General features: G+C 40.5%; 3 protein-coding genes across 19 annotated transcripts in view; 1 reads left to right on the top strand and 2 right to left on the bottom strand.

Annotated features, from left to right (window-relative positions):
* Window positions 1-12,740, bottom strand: part of mcm3ap (minichromosome maintenance complex component 3 associated protein) — a 70,657-nt gene extending 57,917 nt beyond the window's left edge. For both annotated transcript variants that reach the window (XM_059967396.1, XM_059967397.1), the window contains exons 1-5: window positions 11,497-12,740; window positions 9,315-9,538; window positions 6,267-6,348; window positions 5,412-5,553; window positions 1,860-2,062 (exon numbers count right to left, since the gene is read on the bottom strand). In XM_059967396.1, the coding sequence (XP_059823379.1) occupies window positions 1,860-2,062; window positions 5,412-5,553; window positions 6,267-6,348; window positions 9,315-9,538; window positions 11,497-12,631 (1,786 nt within the window). In that variant the 5' untranslated portion in view covers window positions 12,632-12,740. The remainder of the gene's footprint in view (window positions 1-1,859; window positions 2,063-5,411; window positions 5,554-6,266; window positions 6,349-9,314; window positions 9,539-11,496) is intronic.
* The window catches only part of LOC132392884 (endoribonuclease YbeY-like), a 34,663-nt gene continuing 20,240 nt past the window's right edge, over window positions 12,684-27,106 (top strand). For 6 of the 12 annotated variants that reach the window (XR_009511684.1, XR_009511683.1, XR_009511682.1 and 3 more), the window contains exons 1-4: window positions 12,694-13,108; window positions 14,311-14,442; window positions 16,071-16,139; window positions 19,446-19,544. Coding sequence is in view for 7 of the 12 variants with exons in the window: in XM_059967411.1 (XP_059823394.1) it covers window positions 12,818-13,108; window positions 14,311-14,442; window positions 16,071-16,139; window positions 19,446-19,532 (579 nt within the window). In the remaining 5 variants the exon portion in view is untranslated. Of the gene's footprint in view, window positions 13,109-14,310; window positions 14,443-16,070; window positions 16,140-19,445; window positions 19,662-21,020; window positions 22,395-22,590; window positions 22,725-27,106 lie in introns of those variants that run through there. The other 6 variants (XM_059967414.1, XM_059967413.1, XM_059967409.1 and 3 more) reach the window with 6 other exon arrangements.
* The window catches only part of zgc:112416 (uncharacterized protein LOC550509 homolog), a 92,715-nt gene continuing 88,231 nt past the window's right edge, over window positions 22,623-27,106 (bottom strand). For 2 of the 5 annotated variants that reach the window (XM_059967408.1, XM_059967405.1), the window contains 2 exons: window positions 25,755-25,824; window positions 22,623-22,763 (listed from right to left, as the gene is read on the bottom strand). In XM_059967408.1, coding sequence (XP_059823391.1) covers window positions 25,768-25,824 — 57 coding nt within the window. In that variant the 3' untranslated portion in view covers window positions 22,623-22,763; window positions 25,755-25,767. Of the gene's footprint in view, window positions 22,764-23,134; window positions 23,264-25,683; window positions 25,825-27,106 lie in introns of those variants that run through there. The other 3 variants (XM_059967407.1, XM_059967404.1, XM_059967406.1) reach the window with 2 other exon arrangements.

Raw genomic sequence — 27,106 nt, 5'->3', positions numbered from 1 at the left:
TGTGACTTTCATTGAGGTCTTCAAAGTAAATTTATTATCAAAGTACATACAAGTCTCCATATAGTACCTTGAGATTCATTTTCTTGCAGGCATTCACAGTAGAACAAAGAAATACAATACAATCAGTTAAAAACTACACACAGAGACAGACCAGCAACCAATATGCAAAAGACAAACTGTGCAAATACAGAAAAAGCTTTGTCGCCTTTGCTGCATTTAGAGACATGGAGGGCTACATTATTTACAAACATTCCAACTTCAGTCCTTAAAACGAAGGCAAGATTATTGATTAGGCAACGAAAGATCAGTGGGCCTTGTACGTTACTCTGGGACTGAAATAAGGAAATAAAACAATGAAAGCTGAAGCAGAAGTACACCATGTTGCCTCTGCCAGCTTCCCGTTCCTTGTTCACATCTTCACATCAACTCCCTGCCAACCCCCCAGATTCTACAACTTGACTACATACTAGGGTATACACAGAATACTCTGCAGATGCTGGGGTCAAAACATGCACAACACGCTGGAGGAACTCTGCAGGTTGGGCAGCATGCATGGAAATGAATAGTCAACGTTTCGGGCTGAGACCTGATGTCCTGACGAAGGGTCTCAGCCCAAAACATTGACAGCTTGTTTCCACAGATGCTGCCCGACCTGCTGAGTTCCTCCAGCTTGTTGTGCGTGATACTGGGGTATAAGTCTCCTGCTTTTTCCTGTAACCTTCAATGCCCTTACAAACCAAGAACCTAACGAAGCTCCACTTTAAATATACCCAATATTTTGTCTACATAGTTGTTTATGGCAACAAAATCCACAGATTCACCACCCTCTGGCTAAAGAAATTCCTCATCTCTGTTTTAAAGGGACATCCTTTTTCTCCCAAGGCCGTGCCTCTGGTCCTAGATTCCTTCATTATTAGAGCCATCTTCTTCATGTCTACTCTATCTAGGCCTTTTACTATTCAGCGAGTTTCAATTCAATCCCCACTCCCCATTCTTCTAAACCCCAGCAAGTACAGGCCCAGAGCCATCAAATGCTCCTATGTTAACCTTTTCATTTCCACATCATGGTCGTGAACCTTCTCTGGACCTCTCCAATACCAACACATCCTTTCTTATCTGTACCATCTTGACAACATCTCTCTAGTTTGGTGCTGATGCCTGAAACATACATAAACCTTTAATGTTCCCCATATAACTCAGGCGTATATAACAATGGTTCAAAAGGCACCACCCATAACAATTTCAGTCACCAGCATTTGCTGCAGCAGCTCAAACGCTCCACAACAAACCTGGGAAAATGGCCATCCTTTCCTCCAAAATACCCTTACTTCCACAATTTCTTCAATGGTACTAAGAAAAGGGTACTTTCGCTGCAATCGAGATCAGGATTTGGCCCTCTCATCTGGAAGCAGCATTACAGTGTCCATGACTCGGGCTCAATTCCCAACACTGTAAGGAGTTTGCACATTTTCCTTGTGTCTGCGTGGGTTCTCTCTCTCCGGGTGCTCCAGCTTCCTCCGACATTCCAAAGATGTGTGGGTTGGTAGGTTAATTGATCACATGGATATAACTGGGTGGTGAGAGCTCGTTGGACCAGAAGGGCCCGTTAACATCCTGAATCTCTAAATAAAAATATTTAGAGATATTGCGCAGAAAGTGAACATAAAAAATGCAAAAATCATATTGGCAACAGATCACATTTGTAGGACAATGCAACAAGTACGAGAGATGAGAGAGAGAGTAGATAAGCCGGAGAAAAGGAAGGAGGAAATAGGATGTGTGAAACAAAGAGAAGTGGAAGATTCATGGTCTAACTTTTGGACAATTTTACTTTAAGCCAACAGGCGATGCCCTGTTACCTTGTCTCATTAATTTGTCTCGCTGGTCAAGTACCCGAAATTTTTCTTCAGCATTAACGGCCACTGTGCCGAGCAGATGACTGAGAGAAGAAGGTAGGGCCACCATACGCTCAGGCACTGTCACCTGATCTTCCATCTCTGGCACATGCTGAGGTTCACTCTCCAGTTTCTGGCTCTTTGCAAGTACACTCTTAACTGGCGACCTACAGAACAAATAGAGCTCATGAAAGACTCGACCTGCTTTAATGCTAATTACTGGCATTATCATTCACTTTGCCCTGAGAGAACACCAGATCAAATAGTTGCTTCTTTTAATCTACCACTAAGAGATGAATTACTTTGATTCAAGATTTACTCCAGATTCGATACAGCAATAAACATGCACAACACAGTAAAAACACAATAAGTATAAAAACAATTCCATAGAATGCAATATACAACATATACATAGTCTGATTGTATGTATATAAAGTGATTCTAGGTGATGTGTATGTAGAGGTGATGGGGGGGTTACTGGGTGGAGGTGTTAATCAGCCTGACGGCTTGGGGGGGAAGTAACTGTTTTTGAGTCTAGCGGGCCTGGTGTGGATGCTGTGTAGCCTCTTCCCAAGTGGGAGTGGGTGGGTGTCGAGCGTGAGGACATGTCCTGTCCTCATCCCTGCTTTCAGCAGACAGACCGACAACATGAGCAAGGAGCTTTCCGCCCTAACTTCACCCAGCATCAGCCATAATCCACACCTGCATGAATTTACCTAGCATTTAGGAAGCACTGCCAAGATATTTGATTAATTGCCGCAGCAAAGCCTGTAAATAAGAAACACTGCAGCCACAGTGTGCTGCTTGCAAGAATTAAAGGAATGACGTAGTGGATGGGGATGCAATTAACAATCTGTGGTGTCAATGTACACATTACAATGTACAACTTGTGCTGCCAATGTACAAATCCAGGTAAGAGTATTTTATCACACCATTCACGTGCCCCTTGCAGGTAGCAGAAAGCTTGGAGAGTCAACTTCTAAGATCACTAGCTGTAGAATATTGATACTTGTAGCCACAGAAAGTGTGCAATTGAAAACTTAACTCTGTTGTAAATGGTGACGCAACCTATCATTCCCCAGGAAATGGAAATAGAGAGGGCAGAACAATGACATTTGTGCTGAAAGCTCAGAAGATGGCTGAAAGATAACAGTCATCTTCTCTTAGATGGTCCTATTGAGGTCCTGATCTGCAGGTGGCACTCAAGCTGCATTTTTTTTAAGGCGGATGAGTTCCCATTCCTAGAGCTCATCAGCCAACTGTTTTCTGACAATCTCCAGGCATGGCTTGGATACAGCACCTCCAGGGTGCGGCCCTGTGGATGACCGATCTCAGGTGGTGTTGCTGACTTCAGGTGTTACAGGAGATGCAACATCAGGATTCTGTTGAGGTGGATGTACGGAAAAATCGACACGCCACAGATTAATATCATAACAGCGACTGTCAGTGTCCCCTTTTGCTGTGAAAATGGATGATATCTCTCTGTGGCTTGCTAGTGAGAGAGCCTGTCGGATAAACAATAGTCTTTGTTGACTACATATCAGGGACTCCCTTTGCTGTTGCCTGACGCTTTTTTCTGAAATGGGCGGTGGGTGGGGGGGGGCTGTTGCACTGGTGCTTGTGCAGGGGATGGGGGAGGCCATGGGGTTCTAATGTTTCTCTATCATTCATTCTTTTGGGGTTCTTCTGTTTTTCGTGGATGTCTGCAAAGACAATTATTTCAGTTCGTATAGTGTATACATTCTCTGATAATAAATGGAAACTTTTGATGAAGGATATACAGTATAGGAATAGTCAGCATAGCTTTGTCAAAGGCAGGTCGTGCCTTATGAGCCCGATTTAATTTTTTTGAGGAGTTACTAAACACATTGATGAAGGTAGAGCAGTAGATGCAGTGTATATAGATTTCAGCAAGGCATTTGAATAAGTTACCTCATGCAAGGCTTATTGAGAAAGTAAGGAGGCATGGGATCCATGGGGACATTGCTTTGTGGATCCAGAATTGGCTTGCCCACGAAAGGTAAAGAGGGGATGTAGATGGGTTATATTCTGCATGGAGGTCAGTGACCAGTGGTATTCCTCAGGGAACTGTTCTGGGACCCCATCACTTCATGATTTTTATAAATGACCTGGATGAGGAAGTGGAGGGATGGGTTAGTAAATTTGCTGAAGACACAAAGGTTGGGGGTGTTGTGGATAGTGTGGAGGGCTGTCAGAGGTACATCGATAGGGTACAAAACTGAGTTGAGAAGTGGCATATGGAGTTCAACCCAGCTGAGTGTGAGGTGGTTCATTTTGGTAGGTCAAATATGATGGCAGAATATAGCATTAATGGTAAGGCTCTTGGCAGGGTGGAGGATCAGAGGGATCTTGGGGTCTGAGTCCATAGGTCACTCAAAGCTGCTGCACAGGTTGACTGTCTGCTCAAGAAGGCATCAGGTGTATTGGCCTTCATCAAATGTGGAATTGAGCTTAAGAGCTGAGAGGACCCTGGTCAGACCCCTCTTGGAATACTAAGCTCAGTTCTGGTCACCTCATTACAGGAAGGATGTGGAAACTAAAGAGGGGGGGGGCAGAGGATATTTACAAGGATATTGCCTGGATTGGGGAACATGCCTTATGAGAATAGGTTGAGTGGACTTGGCCTTTTCACCTTGGAGTGACAGAGGACGAGAGGTGTCCTGATAGAGGTGTATAAGATGATGAAAGACATTGATCATGTGGATCGTCAGAGGCTTTTTCCCAGGGCTGAGATGGCTACCACGAGAGGGCACAGTTTTAAGGCGTTTGGAAGTAGGTACAGAGGAGATGACAGGGATAAGTTGTTTTTGTTTTTTTTATATAAATGCAGAGAATGGTGTGTGCGTGGAATGGGCTGCTGGCGATGGTGGTGGTGGAGGATACGGTAGGGTATTTTAAGAGACTCCTGGATAGGTACATAGAGCTCAGAAAAATAGAGGGCTATGGGTAACCCTAGTAATTTCTAAAGTACATGTTAGACACAGCATTGTGGGCCAAATGGCCTGTATTGTGCTGTAGGTTTTCTATGTTTCTATATACAGAAAAGGCCAGCAATACCATGAAGGATCCCAATGACTTTGCTCACGGACTGTTTGAACTACTCCTATCAGGAAAGAGACCGTGCAACATCCACATCAGGACCACCAGGCTCAAAAACAGTTACTTCCCCTAAGTTGCCAAACTGATCAACACCTCCACCCATTAACCCACTGGACCCACAGCCTCAATGGAATGGAATACTAACCATACTAACTAGTTAATAAAAGTAATGAAAGATGGATGTAAAAAGCAATCTATGTATTAAATTTGCATAACACTCTTCTGACTCAACTTTGACTTGTGCCTCCAAAGCCATGCTATCAGGATTGTGTAGTCCAACACAAGCTCTAAATCTGATCCAAAACGTACAGTATCACTGATATAGCGAGGAAAAGGTTATTTTTAACCCAAAGTTCTGCAGACATTGCCTTTGAATGTCATGTTAGACCGTGTTACCTATTTGAGATATTTGCAACAGCCATCGCTTTCACAGTAGGATTGCGTAAAGGTGAACGCTCCACATCGGGTTTGTCAGAGCTAGGCTTCTCATCTCCTTTTGGTTTCCCTCCTTCTTCCCATGAGGACTTCTTTCCAGGACCTGACAAGAAGAGAGAAAGGAAGTTGTGCTGATATAGCAATTATCCGATCTCTCTGTCACTAATGTTTGCAGGCTGCTGGGGATCATTGGGGAATGCTGTAATCTTTGCCAAGCCTGTAGTAAAGTAATAACCCCACCCATTGCAGAATAAAGCATTGGAAACAAACCACTTTGGCATCCTTAGAAATAGGCAACTAGCCAGAGTTCCTTTTTCCACACTGCGGTAAGAAAATCCAAGAAGGGGAGCTATTAACAACACATCCGAATACACATCAGAGTACTTGTGGTTCCCTTCTAATTTATAATAGCCTTCAAAAGGTTAGAACTGACCTATTACTTTCAAAAATAAAATTCATTCAATGGGTGACTGATATCCAAACTGGGAATATATATTGTACACTAAGGATAACAAGTGAAAGTCTGTAAAAACTGTACATTGGTGTTGACATATGCTACAGGGTTGTTTAGTTTTAGAGACACAGCATGATAACAGGCCATTTCGGCCCAATGAATCAGCACCGCCCAATTACACCCATATGGACAATTAACCTACTAACCTGTAGATTAATTCCCCCCACATCTTGGAATGTGGGAGGAAACCCATATGGTCACAGTGAGAACGTATAAACTACTTCCAGACCAGAATAAACATATCTCAAATAAAACTGATATGGATAAAAGAAACAATAAAATAAGCATTGTTTGTAACTTACTGTTTTTCTTCCTTTGCCAAAATATTTCAATGCGTCGCTTGCATAATATCTTCCCTTTCTTTTTGGCAGTGGATGCTGATAACTTTAAGAGAAACAATAATTATTACACTATCACCATAAACTAAAATAAATACCCAAAATCTCATTTAGCTTTGAACACAGGACTGAAACATTTATTTGCTAATATTAAAAAATGTACAAGTTAGCCAACCAGATCAGGCTCCGGATCAGCTAAAAGTCTGATCGTAGTCATGGTTTAGACATGCACACCTGGTAATCTGGTTGAGATATCAGAAGACCATCCTAACCGACACAAAGAGCTGAATTGGGTTATTAAAGTGGAAAGGAAAAAAAATATAGAAAAGCCTAACTATATTTACACCTTAGTTGTAAATCACAAATAAAAAGGAAAGCACAGTCATTTATCCAATTGCTGTGCCCACTATTTGAAAGAAGTTTTCAATGTCCCAGTGACTTGCTCCTTTTACTGCGCTTGACATTTTCCTTAGAGCAGTTATAAAATCTTTTATTCAATACATTTGAAGTTATATTAGTTCATTGTGTTAAAAAAATCTCACGTCTCCACTATTTTGCAAATTGCTGTATAATCAATTCTCCTGACAGAAGGCAACTTTATCCTCTTTTTTTTTAAAATAAACTTTTTTTATTGAGTTTTCAAATAATTACAGAAATAAAAGAAAATATATGAAAAAAATATATATACCCTTCCCCCCTCCCCCCCCCCAACATCCCTATATAAAAAAAAGAAAGGAAAAAAAAAGAGAGTGCCTGGATATCGGAAGATCCCCACATGCTCCATTGAGTTCGTAATAACTTAAGTATATATATTTATTTCCCCAAATAACCAATTATTTCATCTTTGGAGCACCTATATATTTAATCCTGTCTTTTGTAAATAAGGGCACCAAATTTTCAAAAATGTTTCATATTTATCTCTTAAATTGTAAGTAATTTTTTCAAGTGGAATACAGGCATAAATTTCCTTCTTCCAACGATCTATACTTATGTATCCGATTTCCAAGTAACTGCAATAGCCTTTTTGGCTACTGCCATTGCAATTTTTATGAATTCTTTCTGATACTTACTTAGTTTGAGTTTCGGTTTTATCCCTTCAATATCACCTAGTAAGAGTAATATTGGATTATGAGGAAGTTGTGTTCCTGTAATTTGTTCCAGTAAAAGTCTTAAATTTGTCCAAAAAGGTTGAATTTTAGAACAAGACCATGTAGAATGTAAAAAAGTACCAGTTTCTTGGTTACATCGAAAACACTGATCAGATAAATTTGGATTTAATTTATTTATTTTTTGTGGTGTAATATATAATTGATGTAGAAAATTATATTGCACTAATCTTAACCGAACATTTATTGTATTTGTCATACTATCAAGACATAGTCTTGACCAATTTGTTTCTTCAATTTTAATATTCAAATCACTTTCCCATTTTTGTCTTGACTTATGGACTCCTTGTTTAATTGCCTGTTTTTGAATCAAATTATACATACAAGATATAAATTTTTTAATCTTTCCTTTTTGAATTAAAATTTCTATTTCATTAGATTTCGGCAATAACATTGTTTGACCTAATTTTTCTCTTAAATAAGCCCTTAATTGAAAGTAACAAAATAAAGTGTTATTTGATACTTTATATTTATTCTTTAATTGATCAAATGACATTAATATACCTCCTTCAAAACAATCTCCTATATATCTAATCCCTTTTTGAATCCAATTATATAAAAGTCCATTGTAAAAGGAATAAGTCTATTTTGAATTAAAGATCTCTTTGCTAGTAAAGATGCTAAAGTAGTGACAAATGGTCAAATTTCAACATCATTTCAGTTAACAAGATCAACTAGGCAAGGATGTCCATTATCACCTGCTTTGTTTGTGTTGGCGATAGAGCCATTAGCTGAATTAATTAGAATGGACTTGATATTAAGGGTTTCAGAGTTAATCAGGAAGAATACAAGATTAACTTATTTGCTGATGATGTTTTACTTTATTTAACAGATCCATTACATTCATTACGCAAATTATCTTATAGATTAGAAGAATATGGGAAAATATCAGGTTATAAAATAAATTGGGATAAAAGTGAAATTTTACCTCTTACTAATGGAGACTATAATCAATGCCGATTAATAACTCAATTTAGATGGCCGGCAAATGGTATAAAATATTTAGAATCAAGAGTTGATAATGACATAAAAAACTTATACAAATTAAATTATTCACCACTTTTGAAAAAAATTCAGGAATATCTTGATAAATGGATGGCACTACCAATAACATTAGTAGGTAGAGTAAATACTATAAAAATGAATATATTCCCTAGACTACAATATTTATTTCAATCATTACCAATACAATTACCCCATAAGTTTTTTCAAGAGTTAAACAAATATGTGAGGAAGTTTCTCTGGAAAGGTAAGATGTCAAGAATATCGTTGGAAAAATTGACATGGAAATTTGATCTAGGAGGGTTACAACTTCCAAATTTTAAGAATTATTATAAAGCAAATCAACTTAGATTTATTGCATCTTTTTTCAAGAAAGATAAACCGGCATGGATTAGAATAGAACTAGATAAAATAGGAGAAAACGTACCAGAAGATTTTATATATAAATGGGAATCTAAATGGATATGGGAAAAGAAAGAATCTCTTATATTAAAACATTTGATTGACCTATGGAATAAGATAAATGTTGATGATGAGACAGGCAAGTTTATAAAAAAAAAACGTACAAGATGAGGAGAAAGAGGGAAACTGTCTTTTAGACTTTTAAAAACACTGTGTTACATATTAATCTGGCAGGACAGATTATTTTGCTTTCAGTCTTGTGTCTGTCACAATGAAACAAGCATTAATTGACAGGATTAAGGGAAAAAAAAACATAGAATCGATTGCAACCAAATAAAAGTAAAATATACTGATATTACTCCTACACTAACACTGCATTGATTAATAGCATTTGAATGGTTTATGCTCCTTAATGGAAATAGCAAGGTCCTTAGAAACTCACATTATTGGTAAAGTGAACCACGGCCTGGTTCTTATTGGTTTGGCAGTAGACCCTCTGCACTTTGCCAAACTGAGAGAAGTGCTTCCTGATGATTCCTCTTTTGTTCAGGTCAGCTGGGATGTTTTTACACTGGATGGCAGTGAGCTCTGATAGAGAAGTTCCAGAAAGGCTCTCTGTACTATCACCACGGCGAGGTCGCCGAGAAGGAGTCTTGCTGGAAAGATCTGGAAAGGTAAAGACAACAAAGAGAAATTAATCCACAATAAGACCATAAAACATAGTAGCAGGAGTAGATTAGGCCATTCAGCCCATCAAGTCTGTTCTGCCGTGCCATAGTATAAACACAAATCAGAAAAACTAGAATGGGAATATTGAAAGTCACACAAGCAGCATTTAACACCACTTATTCTCCAAACTACAATCAAACATAAAGACTTCATACTAAGTAGCAAGAACCAATAAAAATATCATAACATTGCACTCAATGGCCTCTTTATCAGCTACACCTACACACCTGCTCGCTAATACAAATCATGTGGCGGCAACTCAATGCATAAAAAACACACAGACATGGCCGGGGTGTTTAGCTGTTCAGAACAAACATCAGAATGGGGATGAAATGTGATCGAAGTGACTTTGACTGTGAAATGATTGTTGGTGCCAGACAGGGTGGATTGAGTATCTCAGAAGCTGTGGGTAGGCTATGGCAGCAGATCACACTGAACTCCACTCCTGCACCTAATAAAATGGCCACTAAGCGTATGTGTGAAAAAGCACCAAACTAAAATGCCATTTGCTGACCTGTTCAATGAGTGCAATAGTTTGGAAGTCATGTTAGAGTTCAAAGAGCGAATCAGAAAATGAAAATCAGAGAACAGCAGAGCTGAACTGTAGAATGCAAAGAGAAGCTGCTGGAAAAACTGGGGTCTAGCAGTTAACAATTCACACTTCATCAGAATCAGGTTTATTATCACTGACTCATATGACAGGAAATTCATTGTTTTGCACTAACAACACAGCGCACATACATAACAAAATCTCTATAAATTAAGAAATAAACAGTACAAAATGGAACAAATAGTGTTCATGGACCATTCGTAATTCTGATGGCAGTCAGCAAGAAGCTGCTCCTAAAATGCTGAGTAAGAGTCTTCAGATTCTTGTGCTTCCTTTCCCAAAGCTAGTAATGAGAAAAAGGCATGCCCTGAGGGTCCTTAATGATAGATGTCTCTTCCTGAGGTACTGCCTTTGAAGATGCCCTCAAAGGCGGGGCAGACTGTGCCCCTGATGGAGCTGGCTGAGTGTACAAGCCTCTACAGCCTCTTGTGATTCAATGCGTTGGAGCCTCCATACTAGGCTACAATAACAACCAATTAGAATGCTCTCCACCACACACTTCTAGAAATTTCCTAGTCTTTGGCGAGATGTCAAATCTCCTCAAACCCCTAATTAAGCATAGCCGCTGGTGTACTTTCTTTGTGAATGCATTGATATATTGGGGGTCCTGTATACTGTAGATCCTCTCAGATGGTGACACCCAGGAACTTGAAGCTACCCACCCTTTTTACTACTGAACCCTCTATGCAGACTGGTGCGTGTCCTCCGAACTTCCCCTTCCTCAAGTACACATTGGTCTTGCTGACACTGAGTGCAAGGTGGTTGCTGTGAAAACACAACAGCTTATCTCACTCTTGCTATGCCTGTGTAAGTCACTGATTTCAGGTGGAGAGTATGTGCTTCTACTTTCATTAACAGTGCTGAGGTCAAGAGGGTTGAAAACTTCACGTTCCGAAGAGTGAACATGCCCTGGTCCAATCATGTGGGTGCCACGCCAAAAAGCACACCAGCACCCCAACTTCCTCAGGAAGATCAAGCCATACATGGAGGTAGTGAATAGAATATAGAATAGTGTGGCAGCTACAGAGAAAGTGCAGTGCAGGTGTACAAATTATGTGCAAGGGCCACGATTGGGAGATCAGGAGTTCACTTTAGCGTAGGAATAGTCTGTTAAGAATCTGATATCAGTGGATAGCCTTTCTGCCTGAAGTTCTCCAGCTGAAGTGCCAAATCTGAAGCACCAATTATGAAAAAGGTCTGAAATGTTAAAGGCAGCAACAAAAATGGTGAACAAAGGCAACACACCTCATGCTCCCTACAAGATTTTATCAATAATTCAACTCACCATCTCTCAATTTCTTTTTTGTTTCTTCTTTTCTCACACGACCAGGCCACGTCAAAGGAATGCTCGTTTCGGACAATCGCTTTATTCTTTCAATTGTTTCATCTTCAAGGCGAGCGCTGTCTCTTTTCGTCTCCCTCTTACCTTTCAGCACATCGAGAATGGTGCGACGAAAGACTCCCATTGATGGTGCAACTTTTACCGGCCGCTTCCCCAAGGGCAGCCTGCTTATTGTCCCTGCTGCTTGTTCTTTAGCAGGACTGTGTTCAAATTCATGTGGTGACTTGTCTCGCTTGTCTTTTCTTTTTACTCCCTTCTTGGGAATTAACTGTTGTTCCTCCACTTCGTGCTTTGTCCTACCTGGAGTTCCACCGGTTTCCGTTGCACCGTGTTTTCCATCATATGCCAAAGGGCTGGCGTCACTCCCTACAAAAGCTGATTTCTGACCAGTCATTTCTTCGCTCCCCAAAGTTTTGTTTAACGCCAACGCATCCACTGAGCTAGCTGCACTTGGTTGTGAGAAAGTGAATGGGGCCGAAGACCTGTTGCTGTTGGGAGCCGGTTGGACAAAGCGAAAGCTTTCGGCAGAACTGTCCATACCTGTCGGTTGAGAAAAGCATAAGGTATCTGGTAAACTAGTAGTAGCTTTCGGCCGAGGTAACCCGAAGAAGCTGGAAGAAGAGCTGCTTGTGGCTTGTGAGATACTGAAGATAGGTGCAGAGGGGCCAGCCTTGTTCTTTTGTGAACCAAAGACACCCCCTTCTCCCCCAGTGCTCGGGGGCTGCGAGAAGTGAAAGGGCATCTGTTTACCGGGCGCTCTGTCTGCGTCCGGCCCGGGAGGACGGACCCGCTGTAGGTCGGTGTGGCCGAGCGAACTGAAGTTCGGCTCGGGCTGCCCAAAATTCACCCCCGCTGATGTACCAAAGCTTGTGGAAACGGGAAACGGGTTGAGAGGCTTGAAGCTGAACGAATGACTGGGCCCGGCAGGGAGAGCTGAGCCCGTCGCCCCGATGACTGGATGCCCAAAGGCGGCAGGAGGCCCCTCGCTCGCCTGCCCGAACACGGCCGTCTGTGGGCCCGGGAAGCGGCCGTCCCCAGTCGGGAAGAGGATGGGCAGTCGCCTACCCCCCGGCTCCATGACGGCCTCGCTAAACGCTAACCGGCCAGTGCACCGCCCATACCACCATCAGCGCGGAACCAAATTGCCAGTCCGTTGCTGCAGCGTTCCCTTCCGGTCAGCACGGAGCAGGAAGCCCGGTGCACTTATTTCCGCAGGGATGGGGTTGCTATTGACAACAGCCGACGGTCGCGATCCGCGGCCTCCATGGCGCTTCTGATCCGCGATCTACAGCGGGCAGTACCACTCCGCCGGGCCCGGCTTCGGCGAGACTGCCAGATCTTGCGCCAGATTCTTGGTGTAGGCCGCTTCGACCTAGGGCTGATTTGTGTGGACGACCGGAGGATGCGGATCTTGAACGGACGTTACCGGGGACGGGACGCGGCCACCGACGTGTTGTCCTTCCCCTTCCACCCGGTGAGACCCGGGTTCGAGTGCTGGGGGTCGGGTCGAGTCCACCCTTCACTCCCACTTAGATCCTTCCATCAACGCAGATTCGTGAGGATATTGCATTTTAAACCGGTTTTCACCTTTCGTTACTAAAAATAGAAAAAAACAGCGAACACTCAGGTCAGGCTGCACACGTGGATGAAGAAACAGTTAATGTTCGGCTCCTTCTTCATTGCATTTTTTTGCAGTTATTTCAGATTTCCAAATCCTCTATTGTTTTGCTTTGCACTAGTGTTAACCTGAAACATTTAACCTATGGAGCAATAGTTAGATGCATCCATGATGTGGACCTCACACTCTAAAGGTTGAACTCTTACTCCTAAATCTACCTTAAACTAGCCCTTGCACTTGTCTACCTGCAGTGCACTTTCTCTGTAACTGGAACACTTACTTCTAACGTTCTGTTTTCATTGTATCATCTCAATGTTATTACGTATGCCATGACCCGCTTCTGTATTTTTCTCTATCTCAGTATGTGTGAATAATTAACCAATACCAGCGACTTTTTGAGAGCCTGTTCAGAAGGAAGGCGACTGCAGTTATGATGTATTTACAAGGCAGTGGATTAATGGTGAACAAATTGGCCTGTCATTCTTAATTTCAAGCTTCTTGGCTGCTGTTGGAGCCACAACTTTGGAGAGCATTCCATTGAATTGTTGTCATGTCTTGTGGATGATGTAAAAACATTGGAAAATCAGGACAGGAATCAGTCGCTGTGTAGCATCCAGCCTCTGTTCTACTTGAGAAACAATAACGTTTGTTTATTTAGGGCGCCACAGTAAAGTAGCGTTTAGTGCGAAGCTGGGGTGTTGGGAGTTTGGAGTTCAGTCCTCTGTAGGAAGTTTGTGCATGAGTTTCCTCCAGATGCTCCAGTTTCTTCCACAGTCCAAAGATGTTGGTTAATTAGTCATTGTAAATTGTCTCATGATTAGGGTTAAATCGGGGTTTGCTGGCAGTGCAGTTTGAAGGGACCGTAGTGCCTATTCCACACTATATCTTTAAATACACATTAATAGTGCAAAGCCACTGACATTTCTGGGCAATGGTGACCTTAGTGGCTTTGACTGAGAATTTATAATGGCAGTTACGTTGGAGAGGTTTTGCATGGTTGGAATGAGCATCATCTGATACTTAATGCTTCTGCTACTTGCTATTTATAAACCTGAGCCTGTATATTCTCCAGGTTATTGATGTTAACTGATAATTAATGATTATATAAAGTTTGATAATCTATTTAATCTTTCTTCCAGGATCTTGGAGTAGGAGATATGCCCAAACCCTTACATCAGGATGAATATAACCTTGGAGACATTTTCCTAGGAGTCGAATATATCTACAGACAAAGCCAAGTACATGGGCAAGATTTCTACAGTGTACTAACTGTATGTATTTGCAGTCATAAACTGATAGGAGGTCCACAAGAAGTATCAGAATGGGAAAACAAAATTAATTGTCTTTAGTAGCTTATGGGAGAGGGATGTATGCATTATGTGAAACAGGATGAGAGGAAATTAGTTCATGGGGCATTACCAAATCAGTAGGCCAGCAGGTGTGGAGCAAAATGGATTTTGAGTTCATTTTCATACTTAATTGGAATTCAGTGGTTTAATGTTTCGTGGCTTAGTAATGGAAACACCAGAGCCCAAGAATGGAAAAGCCTATTAGGGGATATAGCCCAGTCCATCATAGGGAAAGGCCCCCCCCCCCCCCCCCGTACTGTTAAGCACATCTACAAGGAGCGCTGCCGTGAGAAAGCACCATCCATCATCAAGGACCCCTCCCTCCCCCACCATCCAGGCCATGCTCTCTTCTCATTGATGCCATTGAGAAAGAGGTACAGGATCTTAGGATGCCACACCACCGGGTTCTGGAACAGTTATTACCTTTCAACAATCATGCTCCTGAACCAGTGTGGATAACTTCACCCACCTCAACGCTGAACTGATTCTGCAATCAATGGACTAATTTTCAAAAACTCTACAACTCATGTTCTCAATATCTTTTTTTTATATATTTGCAGAGTTTGTCTTCTTTGGCACATTAGTTGTTTGTTTATCTTTGCTTGTGTGTAGCTTTTAATTGATACTATTGTGTTTTTTGTATCTACTATGAATGCTTGTGGCAGGATACTCGGTAGTGTGGAGGAACATAGGGATCTGAGGGTACATGTCCACAGATCCCTGAAAGTTGTCTCACAGGTAGACAGGGTAGTTAAGAAAGCTTATGGGGTGTTAGCTTTCATAAGTCGAGGGATGGAGTTTAAGAGTCGCAAGGTAATGATGCAGCTCTATAAAACTCTGGTTAGACCACACTTGGAGTACTGTGTCCAGTTCTGGTCGCCTCACTATAGGAAGGATGTGGAAGCATTGGAAAGGGTACAGGGGAAATTTACCAAGATGCTGCCTCGTTCAGAGAGTATGCATTATGATCAGAGATTAAGGGAGCTAGGGCTTTACTCTCTGGAGAGAAGGAGGATGAGAGGAGACATGATAGAGGTATACAAGATATTAAGAGGAATAGACACAGTGGACAGCCATCGCCTCTTCCCCAGGGCACCACTGCTCAGTACAAGAGGACATGGCTTTAAGGTAGGGGGTGGAAAGTTCAAGGGGGATATTAGAGGAAGGTTTTTTACTCAGAGAGTGGTTGGTGCATGGAATGCACTGCCTGAGTCAGTGGTAGAGGCAGATACACTAGCGAAATTTAAGAGACTACTAGACAGGTATATGGAGGAATTTAAGGTGGGGGGGTTATATGGGAGGCAGGGTTTGAGGGTCGGCACAACATTGTGGGCCGAAGGGCCTGTACTGTGCTGTACTATTGTATGTTCTAAAACTGATCTCTGGGTAGTATATAGTGTCGTATATGTACTAAGATAATGAATTTACTTTGAATTTATTGGATTTTGAAACTTTTCGGCTTTTAAACTAAATTTCTTAGTCAAGGCAAGCAGGCAATATTTAATCATGGTATTTTATAGTGAATGATCTGTTTTTTCACAATTGTGTAGGTAACTACATTACATGGAATCTGCCATCTGCTGGGCTACAGGCACAGTACAGAAACTGAATGGAAACAGGTATGGTTGTACTTTCCTTTATGCTCCGAAGTCCCAGCTTCGATATATCATTACTCACAAGCAGCACACAGCCTGCTGGAGGAAATTGGAGGGTGGAGAGCAGCTTCTAGGGAGAGGGTGGGAAGGTCTTGTTGACGATTTAAAACGTCAACAATTCCTTTCCTCCACAGATGCTGCTCAACCTGCTGAGTTTCTCCAGCAGATTGTTTGGTGGTCCAGATTCCACCATATCTGTCTCCATGTCATCATTCAAATCTTATGTTAAAATGTACGGGGGCTTTGTTTAAAACATTATCCTGCCAACAAGTATGCCACTGTGCTGTCATCCAACCTGAAAGACTGAAGTGATTTTCTAGCTCCTAGGACAGTGTCCTTGTAGGAATTATCTCCCTTTAAAATTTCTCTACTGAACAGAGGACCTGTTATATTCTTCCAGGTGGTTAATGTAAGTTCTATTTTACTTACAATAAATCCTTTACTGTGGGTCTGAGGAACATTTGAAATTAATATTTAATGTGTTTGTTTTAAATCAGTAAAACACTTCTCAACATTTCTGCTTTAGCTGCAGACTCAAAGCAAAGGAGAACTCCAGAATCCCTGCAGTGTCTCCATCATTATCAATGAACCAGACACCAGATAGGTTTTATTCTGACATTGCTCAAAGTGGCAAACAGAAATGAGCACCAAGTTGTGAGCATGAGGTAAAGTTGCTGCCATGTTGGTGTGATCTAAAAAGGGAGGATAGGGTGGCAAGAATTAATTTTCAGGAGTCTCTAATGCTGCAATTGAGTTCTCTATTTTGCTTTCACGAAATCTAAATAGAAAATAAAATAATATTGGTCTAAGAATATACAGGATTATGTTTATGACGAGCAATAAATGTTCAGAAGGATGTTGCCTTACACAGAAAAATTACACCTCTTACTACGTCAGGACACATTAGTTCACTTAACATCCAATCAGTGAAGAGATCTTGAAAGACGGTGAAAAAGTGTAGCAACCAACCTAAACGTTAGTGATAAAACTGACCTGGTTGTCTTTTAAGAGTATTGGTTGAGGCATAGATATTGGCTAGCCCATTGGGAGAACATCCTGGCAAGTATCCAAGTAACCTCACGTAACTTTTAATGTTCCCTTACAGAAACAGACTGCAGCTTTTATGGTGGAGCACTCATGCAATATACAGTCTTAATTATTTGCTCAGCGCTGGAGTGCAACCTCTCTGTATACTGGTTGATCCCAGGTTACAAATGCCCAACTTGTGGACACCTCTACACACAAACAAATCAGTGTGATATTTTTAAATTGAATTGCCTGATGTACATGCACATGTTAATTCCCATGAGCAGCATAACTAGTTTCTCCCCTTTCTTTCTCTCACCACTTTTAGTAATTCTTCTTTCTGTGCTTTAAGTGCCAGTCATTACGGTACTCTGGAATTATGGTTACTGCTTCGAGTGATTTTGTGTACTTTCCAATTTACAACCAAAATTGACTTACAGATGTCTGTAATAATGGAAGCCATTCAATAACCAGGAATGACCTGTAGGCATTCCAATCTAATTTCAATGCCTTAGGTTGCAGAGATGACTCAGAATGATTTGCATTTGCAACTAGAAACTGACTAACAGCAGTGACCTAATACCCCAATACCAATCGCAATCTTTGGTCCAGTGAAACATCAGAACTGCACAAAACTTCATTCCTTTGCTCATGTTTGCAACCCCCCCCCCCCCCCCCACACACACACACACACACACACACACACACACACACACACACACACGGTTAAGATAAATGCATGACTTTACGTGGTAACTTGTCAATAAATGGTAACCACAAGAGGTGCTGGAAATCCAGAGTAACACACAGAAGATGCTGGAGGAACTCAGCAGGTTGGGCCACACCAATGGAGAGGAATAAAGAGTCGAAAATTCGGGGAGTTCTTCCAGCATTTTGTGTGTGCTTCTCAGTAAATAAGCAATGACTTGTATAGAAAGTTTACAGGCAGTTTGTCATAGATCTATAAGGAATAGTTCACTTCAAAACACAAGTGGAATTCTGTGCGGGTATAACTGTGGCCAGTCTTGAGACAGTGTCTTTGTACCATAGATCTTAGCATTGTGTACAATGGTTCTGAAGTCTGAAAAATTCTCACAAATGTTTATAACAGGCTCGTTCCTAACTAGTTTGGTCATAAATTGGAAAAAAAGCATGTCTTAATCTGAACCTATTGCAACTTCACAACCATTGTGTTCTGTAGTACCGATACATGTGTGCAACCAAATAAAATAACCGGATTAATTCTGTGGCCCTAAGCTTTCTGAACTTGTTCAGACTGCTCAAACACATTTCATGTTGTGTGTACTTTAGAGATAACACCATGACACCTAACTGTTTCATGAAAAGGAAGCATGTTTAGGATCTACATTACATTTTCCATGTGCCTGTTGTGTCCCAAAGTACTAAACAACTAAAGCATTATAAATACAGGAGATTCTGGCGATACTGGAAACCCAGAGCAACACACACAAAATGCTGAAGAAATTCAGCAGGTCAGGCAGCATCTATGGAAGTTAATGAACAGTCAACAGTTCAGGCCAGGACCTTTCATCAAGACTGGAAAGGAAGGGCAAGATGCCAGAATAAAAAGGAGGCCAAACTAGAAGGTGCTGAAGCTAGGTGGTTGGGTTCGGGGGTGGGAGGTGAAGTAAGAAGCTGGGAGGTGATAGGTAAAAAAAAAGGCAAAGGGCTAGACAAGGAATCTTGATATGACAGGAGAGTGGACCATAGGAGAAAGGAAAGGAGGTGGGGCGTCAGGGGGAAGTGATAGGCGGGTGAGCAGAAGAGGTAAGAGGCTAGAGTGAGGAAATTAAGAACAAAGGAGGAGGGGGAAAAAAAGCAGAAGGAGTTTTCCCAGGAATGATGTGTGGCTATCACAGTGAGTCTGGGTCAACACATGGTCGAAGGGCAGCAGAGATCACAGGGATGGTCTCACTGAACTCCCATTGAAGAAAAGTTTTAAACATCTTCAGGATAGGTATTAGCAAAAGCATTAGCTTTGATATGTGATCACTCTTGCTTTGTAACAAATACAATAATCAAATGTAATCACCAAAGTAATGAGGTATTCATTGAATTTGTGTTAAGGAAGATAAGAATATGCTTTGAGTCCTTCAGCCTCTGTGATCAACCACACCAAATTCTTCAGTCAATTCTACAATTTCTTCTAATGTCATTGAATATACATGTGTGTATTGAGATGGTAATAAATTCTGATTCTTTCCAATGTTGTGTTTTCCTCAGATGTTCCAGAGAGAATCCAACACCCTTCAATTGTTTAATAGACTCACTGGGTCTAATCTTCAGCCACTAACACAGAACAGCTTCTAACCACAATTGCAGGTAGAACACTTGAGTTTTAGTGCTATGAATAATGGACTGTCTCTATCAAAGGATAGTGTGTATTTTTGGATTATGGAAGACATTTCCTTGTGCTATGCAAATAAATTTATGAATATTTTTGGGATTTTTAATTGTTTGTTGTTTTCAAGAAAAGACATCCATGTTAAAGTTTAAGGTGGATTGAATGGAGAGGAAAGCAAATCTTCTTACCTTATCTACTGTGTAGTTTAAGAGGGCCTTTTAAATTCAAAGTTTAGTGTTATTTGGTAAGTCGAGGGAACACACACCAGTCCTTATCAAGGGGTCAGAAGTGGAAAAAGCGAGCAATTTCAAGTTCTTGGGTGTCAACATCTTTGAGGATCTAACCTGGGCCCAACATGATGATGCAATTACAAAGAAGGCACAACAGTGGCTGTATCTCATTAGGAGTTTGAGGAGACTTGGTTTGTCACCAAAGACACTCAAAAATTTCTACAGATATACCATGGAGACCATTCTAGCTGGTTGCATCACCATTTGCTATTGAGGATCCACTGCACAGGATTGGAAAAAGCTGTAAACTCAGCCAGCTTTATCATGGGCACTAGCATCCCCAGCACCCAGGACACCTTCAAAAGACTGTGCCTCACAAAGGCGGCATCCAGTATGAAGGACCCCCATCACTCAGCTCATGGCTTCTTCTCGGTGCTACCATCAAGGAGGTGGTACAGGAGACTGAAGACACATGCTTAATATTTCAGGAACAGCTTCTTTCCCTCTGCCATCAAATTTCTGAATGGACAATGAACTTGTGAACACGTCCTCGATTTTCCCCCTCTCTTTTTGCACTACTTATTTAATTTATTTCAATGTTTCTATATTGTAATATAGCCATTTTATTACTATGTATTGCAATGCAATGCTGCTGCAGAACAGCAAATTTCACAGCATACTATATGCCAGTGTTATTGATTCTGATTCTTTTTTTCATTCCCACTGCAACCATCCATTCTTCATTAAATGACATTATCCATTAGTTCCTGCATTAATTCATGCCTCCATAAATGGTTTTTGTTAGTTAGATCCTACCTTCAACAAATAGGTTTGGGTATTTCAAACAAACCATATCTATCTGAAATTTAAAAGTATGTAATTTCACATGGAGCCAACTGTTATATTCCATAACTCTAAAAATTAACCTCTACCTTAGACAAGTGAAGTTATTTTTATTAATGATTAATGGAACATAGATTAGTGGAATGGAACAATGGGCCTCTGCATTCTCATGATTTGAAACAATTGGGTGATGTGCTGGTTTTAGGTTTCTTTTCCTATATGACAATACCCAACAAAAAATATATTTTTATGTAAAATTCCAGTGGCTTCATTGTCAATTTTTCTCACACCAAATTTTTTCCCAGAATTTTTAAAGCTGAAATCAAATGCTTAAATTGCCATAGTGGATTTGAACTCTTGTTTTTTATTTTACTTATCCAGGGAAACGCACAACAGGGCAACCCCAACAACCACTACGTCCATTGCAGTCAGTTTTCCTGGATGCAATGTTATACAATTGAATCCAAAAAGTATAAAGCATCTTTCAAACATGAAAAGATTTTATTCCCCATGTATAGCATTGGCAGCTTTTAAAGGCCGTAAAATAATAATGATTTGATAAAGTACGTATACAGCTCTACAACTTGCTGTACATAAATAAAGATTTGTTAATAAACATTGAATGTGTTTATCCCTGACTTCTTAGGTGTGTAAGTTGTGAACTCTGTTCATGTAGTTGTGATGCAGCTATGTTGGAGGGGAATTTACCGGACCAGGGAATTGTAGCTACAAGAGAAGGAAAGACCTGTGATCTTTTTGGAATAGAAAAACTTTGAAAATGCCTAATTTTAGTCTATAACATTAATGAGGGGCCTAGATCATATGGATATTACTTATTATTAAAAAGATCATTAAAGGGTTTTTTGATTATTCTGCTCCTACGGTTGGACCATAAGACACAGGAACAGAATGAGGCCATTCAACCCTTCAAATCTGCTCTGCCATTCCATCATGGATGATTTATTGTCCCTCTCAACCCTATTCTCTTGCTTTCTCCCTGTAACCTTTGAAGTCCTTGCTAATCAAGAATCTATCAACCTCTGCTTTAAGTGTACCCAATGACTTGGCCTCCATAGCTGTCTGTGGCAATGAATTTGCAGATTCACCACCCTCTGACTAAAAAAATCCCTCCTCATCTCTAATGTAAAGGGCTATCCTTCTATTTTTGGTTCCAGATTCTCCCACTATAGAAACCATCCACTTCAACTCCATTGGTTAATGCGTGTCTGGTCTGTAAGCTTGATCAAAGAATGTACTTGAATATTTTACACCCTGTCAGGGCACAGATTAACAACTGGGAGTTGGGGTTAGGCTGACTTGCCTTTTTAAGATGATATGAAGATGAAGGCTCAAATATCTTATGCCATATATATCTATGATCAACAAATTTAAGATAGAATAATGTTGATTTTTTAAAAATTGGGTTGTTTTACCTAGTCCAAATAAAAACCAGCATGAATAGACTTTCATTGCTTTGATTGAATGGTTGGTACTGATGGATGAGCAAATGGATGGATAATTTCATTGAGTATGTGCAGCCTGTTTATTTCACAACAGTAGTAATGTTTGAGATATGGTTATTCAGTAGGAGAGGAAACCAGGCAACCCCCTTATAAATGAAAAATTTGCCCTAACAGAATTCACAAATCACTACCCTAAAATTTGAAATAAAGAACAAAACTTACTCTCCGCATTTATATGTAAAGGAAAAAAGAAGAAAATAAACAAACACAAAATTTACTTTGTTCAACTTGCATTTCTTAATGTGTATAGATCACCTTAAGTAAAATCAAGATATGCAACAATTTCTAGAAAAGCAACCCCCAGTAACATGTGGTCACTCATATTTGTTTTGGGATACTGTTTATTCAGCTGAATTATCAGAATTACATGTGTTTTGGGAGTCACCAATATATGAAAAAAATTGCCTTCACATTTTGTATTTGTACAGTTGCAGCGATTTATCCACTGGAAAGTGATGTAAATCTCCATTAATATGGTTCTGAAGGTCCGCACTCCAACTGTTGGATTGTGATCTGAACTCATATTCAAAGAGGTTAAGTTGTTGGCTGGACTAAGTTGAACTGAGTCAAGTTGAGTTAAGTTACTCACAGCATTCCTGAGCTGGAAATAAAAGCTGCCATGTTTTATATAATTTAACAATTAAAAATATATATTAAAAGGAACGGTAAATCAGGGTTCTGCTGTACTTGATTTTATCTGTGGAGGAGCCCTTTGGAAACAATTACACTACTGGTGCTACTATAGTACTGTACTATAAAACTGCATTAATTCCCAATAGTTATCGATGGAGGAATTCATCCAGTGTTTGCTGCTGTGTTCTTTTGATTGACTGCAAATGAACAAAATCAGCACAGACACCCTGGTGAAGATAATGGATTGCTTTCATACAGTGCCTTTGCCGATTCTTCCAAATCTTCATTTTCATTGTAACATCCAAGATGATGTTGATACCTTCAAATTGTTCGTAGTTCCTTAATTTGTTGAAGTAGTGAAATAGTTTCACTTTCACTCCTGGCTGTTTCGGCATCTCCAAGACTTAGTGCTTCAAACCGTAGTGAGCAAAACAGTTCTGAATTGTCTTACTGCTTATTTCTTGCCAACTATCAGTGAAAAAAAATCACTGCTTTTTAAGCACAAACAAATGCAACTGATGCTTTTTAAAAATAGTTTGCTCTGAGTATGGTTTAGTGTCTTAACAGCCCCACAAGTTCACGCAACTAATGCTAGTTAGAAAATGTTCAGCAGCAGTCTCCTGTCCCAATTAAGCAGCATAGTGTCCCAAATAAATGAAGGGAATCTTGGCTATTTTCCTGATCAGTTTTTGTTCCTTAAAAGTTTTCCCAAATAACCAATGGTACAATTAACTGGAATCAAGCTTCAGGGTAGTTATGGATAAATGTGGTCATTGAGTTGAGATCTTACACTGGAAACAGATGGATTTTGATGAATTAAGGCAGAACTTGGCTGAAGTAGATTGGGAGCAGCTGCTAGAGGGAAAATCAACATCTAATAATTGGGAAATGTTTAAAAACAAAATTGCAAGAGACCAGAGTGAGCATGTTCTTATAAGGGTAGGAGGTAAACGGGAAGTTTAGAGAAACCTGGTTGACGGAAGGCATTTAAGATTTGATCAGGAAAAAGAAGCAAGTGTATGTCAAGCACAGGAAATCAGTATCAATTGAGAGGTTTATAGGGAAAAGGAAGAAATTTAAAAAGAAATTAGCACAAAAGGGGAGCATGAAATTACTCTGGCAAGTAGGATTAAGAATTAAGAAGGGCCTGTATTGTGCTGTAGGTTTTCTATGTTTCTACAATATAATGATACTAAAAACAAGAGGCTGGTTAAGAAAGAAATAGGCCCCTTCAGGGAGTGGAAGCATATTTGACATATGTATCTGAGGAAATATGGCTGAGTACTTCTCCTCAGCATTCACCAGGAAGGGCATGGAGACAGCAATGAAAGGAAGGGTACACTGATATTCTGAAGCATGTCTGTATCAGGATGGAGGAAGTGTTAGAGATATTAGAGCACGTTTCAGTGGATAATTCCCCAGGGCTTGATGGGATCTATCTCAGGATGCTAAGGGAAGTGGAGTTTGCTTGGGCTTTGGCAGGGATTTCTGCATCTATGTCAAGCACAAATGAGGTATCAGAAGACTGGGGGATAGCTAATGTTGTCCCCTGTTCAAAAAGGGAAGTAGAGATAACCTTGGAAACCGCAATCTAGTGAGCTTAAATCAATGGTCTGGAAGTTGTTGGAGAAGATCCTAATGGACAAGATTTATGTTTACTTGGAAAGGCAGGGATAGATTTTGAGGAGTTTATACAGGTTTTTTTTCCCTATCTCTTGGATATGATTTCTAGGGCAATTAATTAAGGCAGTGTGATTGATGTTGCCTATATTGACTTTAGCAAGGCTTCTGATCAAGTCCAGCAAGGTACATAGGCACAACTGATCCAAGGTAGGTTGGTGAAATTGCTTAGGTGATAGGAGACAAAGGATAGTGGTGGACAGTTGTTTTATTGACTGGAAGTCTGTAACTGCAGGGATTGGTGCTGTGACCTTTGATATTTATAATACACATATATAAACAACAGATTTCAATATAGGGGTATGATTGGTAAGTTTGCATATGATACAAAATTTGAAGGAGTTATAGTTAGCAAATAAGGTTGCTCAGAGGTAGAGTAGGATATAGAATATCTTAAAAGTCAGGCAGGATGGTAGAAGATTGAATTTAATCCAGACAAGTGTGAAGTTATCCATTTTGGGAAGTCAAGTTACTGAAGGATATATAGAGTAAATTGCAAGGATCTTGGAGTGCAAGTCCATAGCTCCCTGAAAGTGGCAATAGAGATGAATAGGCTAGAGAAAATACATCTAGTCTGCTTGCCTTCATAGACTGAGACAATGAATGTAAGAGTTGGGATGTCATGTTGCAGTTACACAAAGCATCAATAAGACTGCACTGTGTAGGGTTCTGGTCACCAAACAGCAGAAAGGCTGTGATAGCAAGTGGAGGGATGGAGTTATAAAGAAGGGTTAGTAAGACTAAGTTTATTTTCAATGAAATGTAGGAAGCTGAGGGGTGCTTTATCGAGATATATAAAATTATAAAGGGTGTAGATAGAATCCTTTTCTTAGGGTAGTGTAGTCGAAAGTCAAAGAGAACAGGTTTAAGATGAGAAGGGTGTAATTTAAAAGAGATCTGAAGGGTATGTTTTTCACACAGAGGTTGTGATTATTTGGATCCAGCTTCCAGACGGGGTCCTGACAAAACAAATGCATACAGAAATCTGGAGGAATGAGTGAGCAAATGGGCCCATTTTATTTAAATCCTATTCCACTCATAGATACACTGGCTTCCAATGATGCCAGGTTTATTTGCCCACAGAGCCCCCAGCGTTTTTCATACATTGGACAACAGGTCTTCCACTTGTTCCTGTACAGCTCTGGTCCTAGTGGACCAGTCAACATCATTGCTGTAAGCAGTGTCAGGATACCTTTCCCCAGGTCTGTTACAGTATCTGGAAGCATTGGTGTACTAGACTGTCAGTGATATGCAGAGGATGTTACTTCATTAACTTTACCTTCCGGTTGGTATCATTCTGCACTTATAACCCAGGAGGCATCCGGGAGGAATTCCCATCCGCTAACTCCCTTCAAATGAAAAAAAAACTTATGTTAATAGGACATCTCAGAAAGTTCCCCAGGCATGAAACATTCAATGATTTGGTTGAGTTATTCCCTTCATTATTTCCCAACTCCACCTCTCCCTCCCCTACCTGCCTCAATCTGTGTGGCATCCTTCAACATAGCCTACCAACCCATTAGTCTAGCATCACCTCTCTCTCATCACTCACCGTCTCCACTTTATGCTATCTCTCCTCTCTACTCTCAGTCCTGATGCAGGGTTTTGAACAAAAAAAATGATACTTCCTTTCCCCCTACATATGTTGTTTGATCAGTTCCCCCAGTAGACTGTTTGTTGCTCTAGATTCCAGCATCTGCAATCTGTCATTTCTGCACTGAATTATTGATGGAGTAGTTACTGATGCTTTGTGGGTAAATGCAGGAACTATTAAACAAGAAGTGGAATTAGTCCTGTCATTTTTATTGGCAAACATCAAATGTGAGGTCATTCAGGGCATGTTTTGAAGCATCTGCATCCATTTCCTGTTCAAATCCTTCAGGAAATTATACTGGGCATGACTTCCCCCAAACAGCAAGATCATATCTCCATAATGCTTCATACACTTGTTGGAGACTCTTTCAAGGCTTACTGACTATAGCAGAAATAAAAGATTGGCACTTGTGGCCTTTCTAATGAAGTCACATACAACAACCCACATACATTGATAAAAACAGTGCAACAGCTGTGATTTACATTGGGATGTCATATTCAAAAACTTTCCCCACAAGTTGGTTGCTTGCACGACTTGGTAGAGTTTACTGACCTATGGATATAAACTGACAGTGCCTATGGGGACTCAAGACCACTCTCAACCATAGAGAACAACAAACCTACTCTGTTCTCTGAGAGATCCACTGGAGGTTTTGGTCAGATAGCACTTGGAATGTTGTGAGCAGTTTTCAGCCCTTTATCTAAGAAAGGATATACTGGCATTGGAGAGGCTCCAGAGGACGTTCACAAGCATGATCCCAGATATGAATGGGTTAATATATGAAGAGCATTGATGGCTCTGGGCCTGTATTTTCTGGAGTTTAGAAGAACGAGAGAGAGGATCTCATTTAAACCTATCAAATATTGAAAGGCCTAGGTAGAGTGGATGTGGAAAAGATGCTTCCTAAGGTTGGGGAGTCTAGGACCAGAGAGCACAGCCTCAGAATACAAGAATGTCCCTTTAGAAAAAAGATGAGAAGAAATTTCTTTAGCAAGAGTGTGGTGAATCTGAGGAACTCACTGCCAAGAAAGCTGTGG

Source organism: Hypanus sabinus, chromosome 4 (assembly GCF_030144855.1).
Source record: "Hypanus sabinus isolate sHypSab1 chromosome 4, sHypSab1.hap1, whole genome shotgun sequence".
NCBI lineage: Eukaryota > Metazoa > Chordata > Chondrichthyes > Myliobatiformes > Dasyatidae > Hypanus > Hypanus sabinus.
Note: the sequence above shows the minus strand (reverse complement) of the source record. Positions and strands in the feature narration are given on the sequence as shown.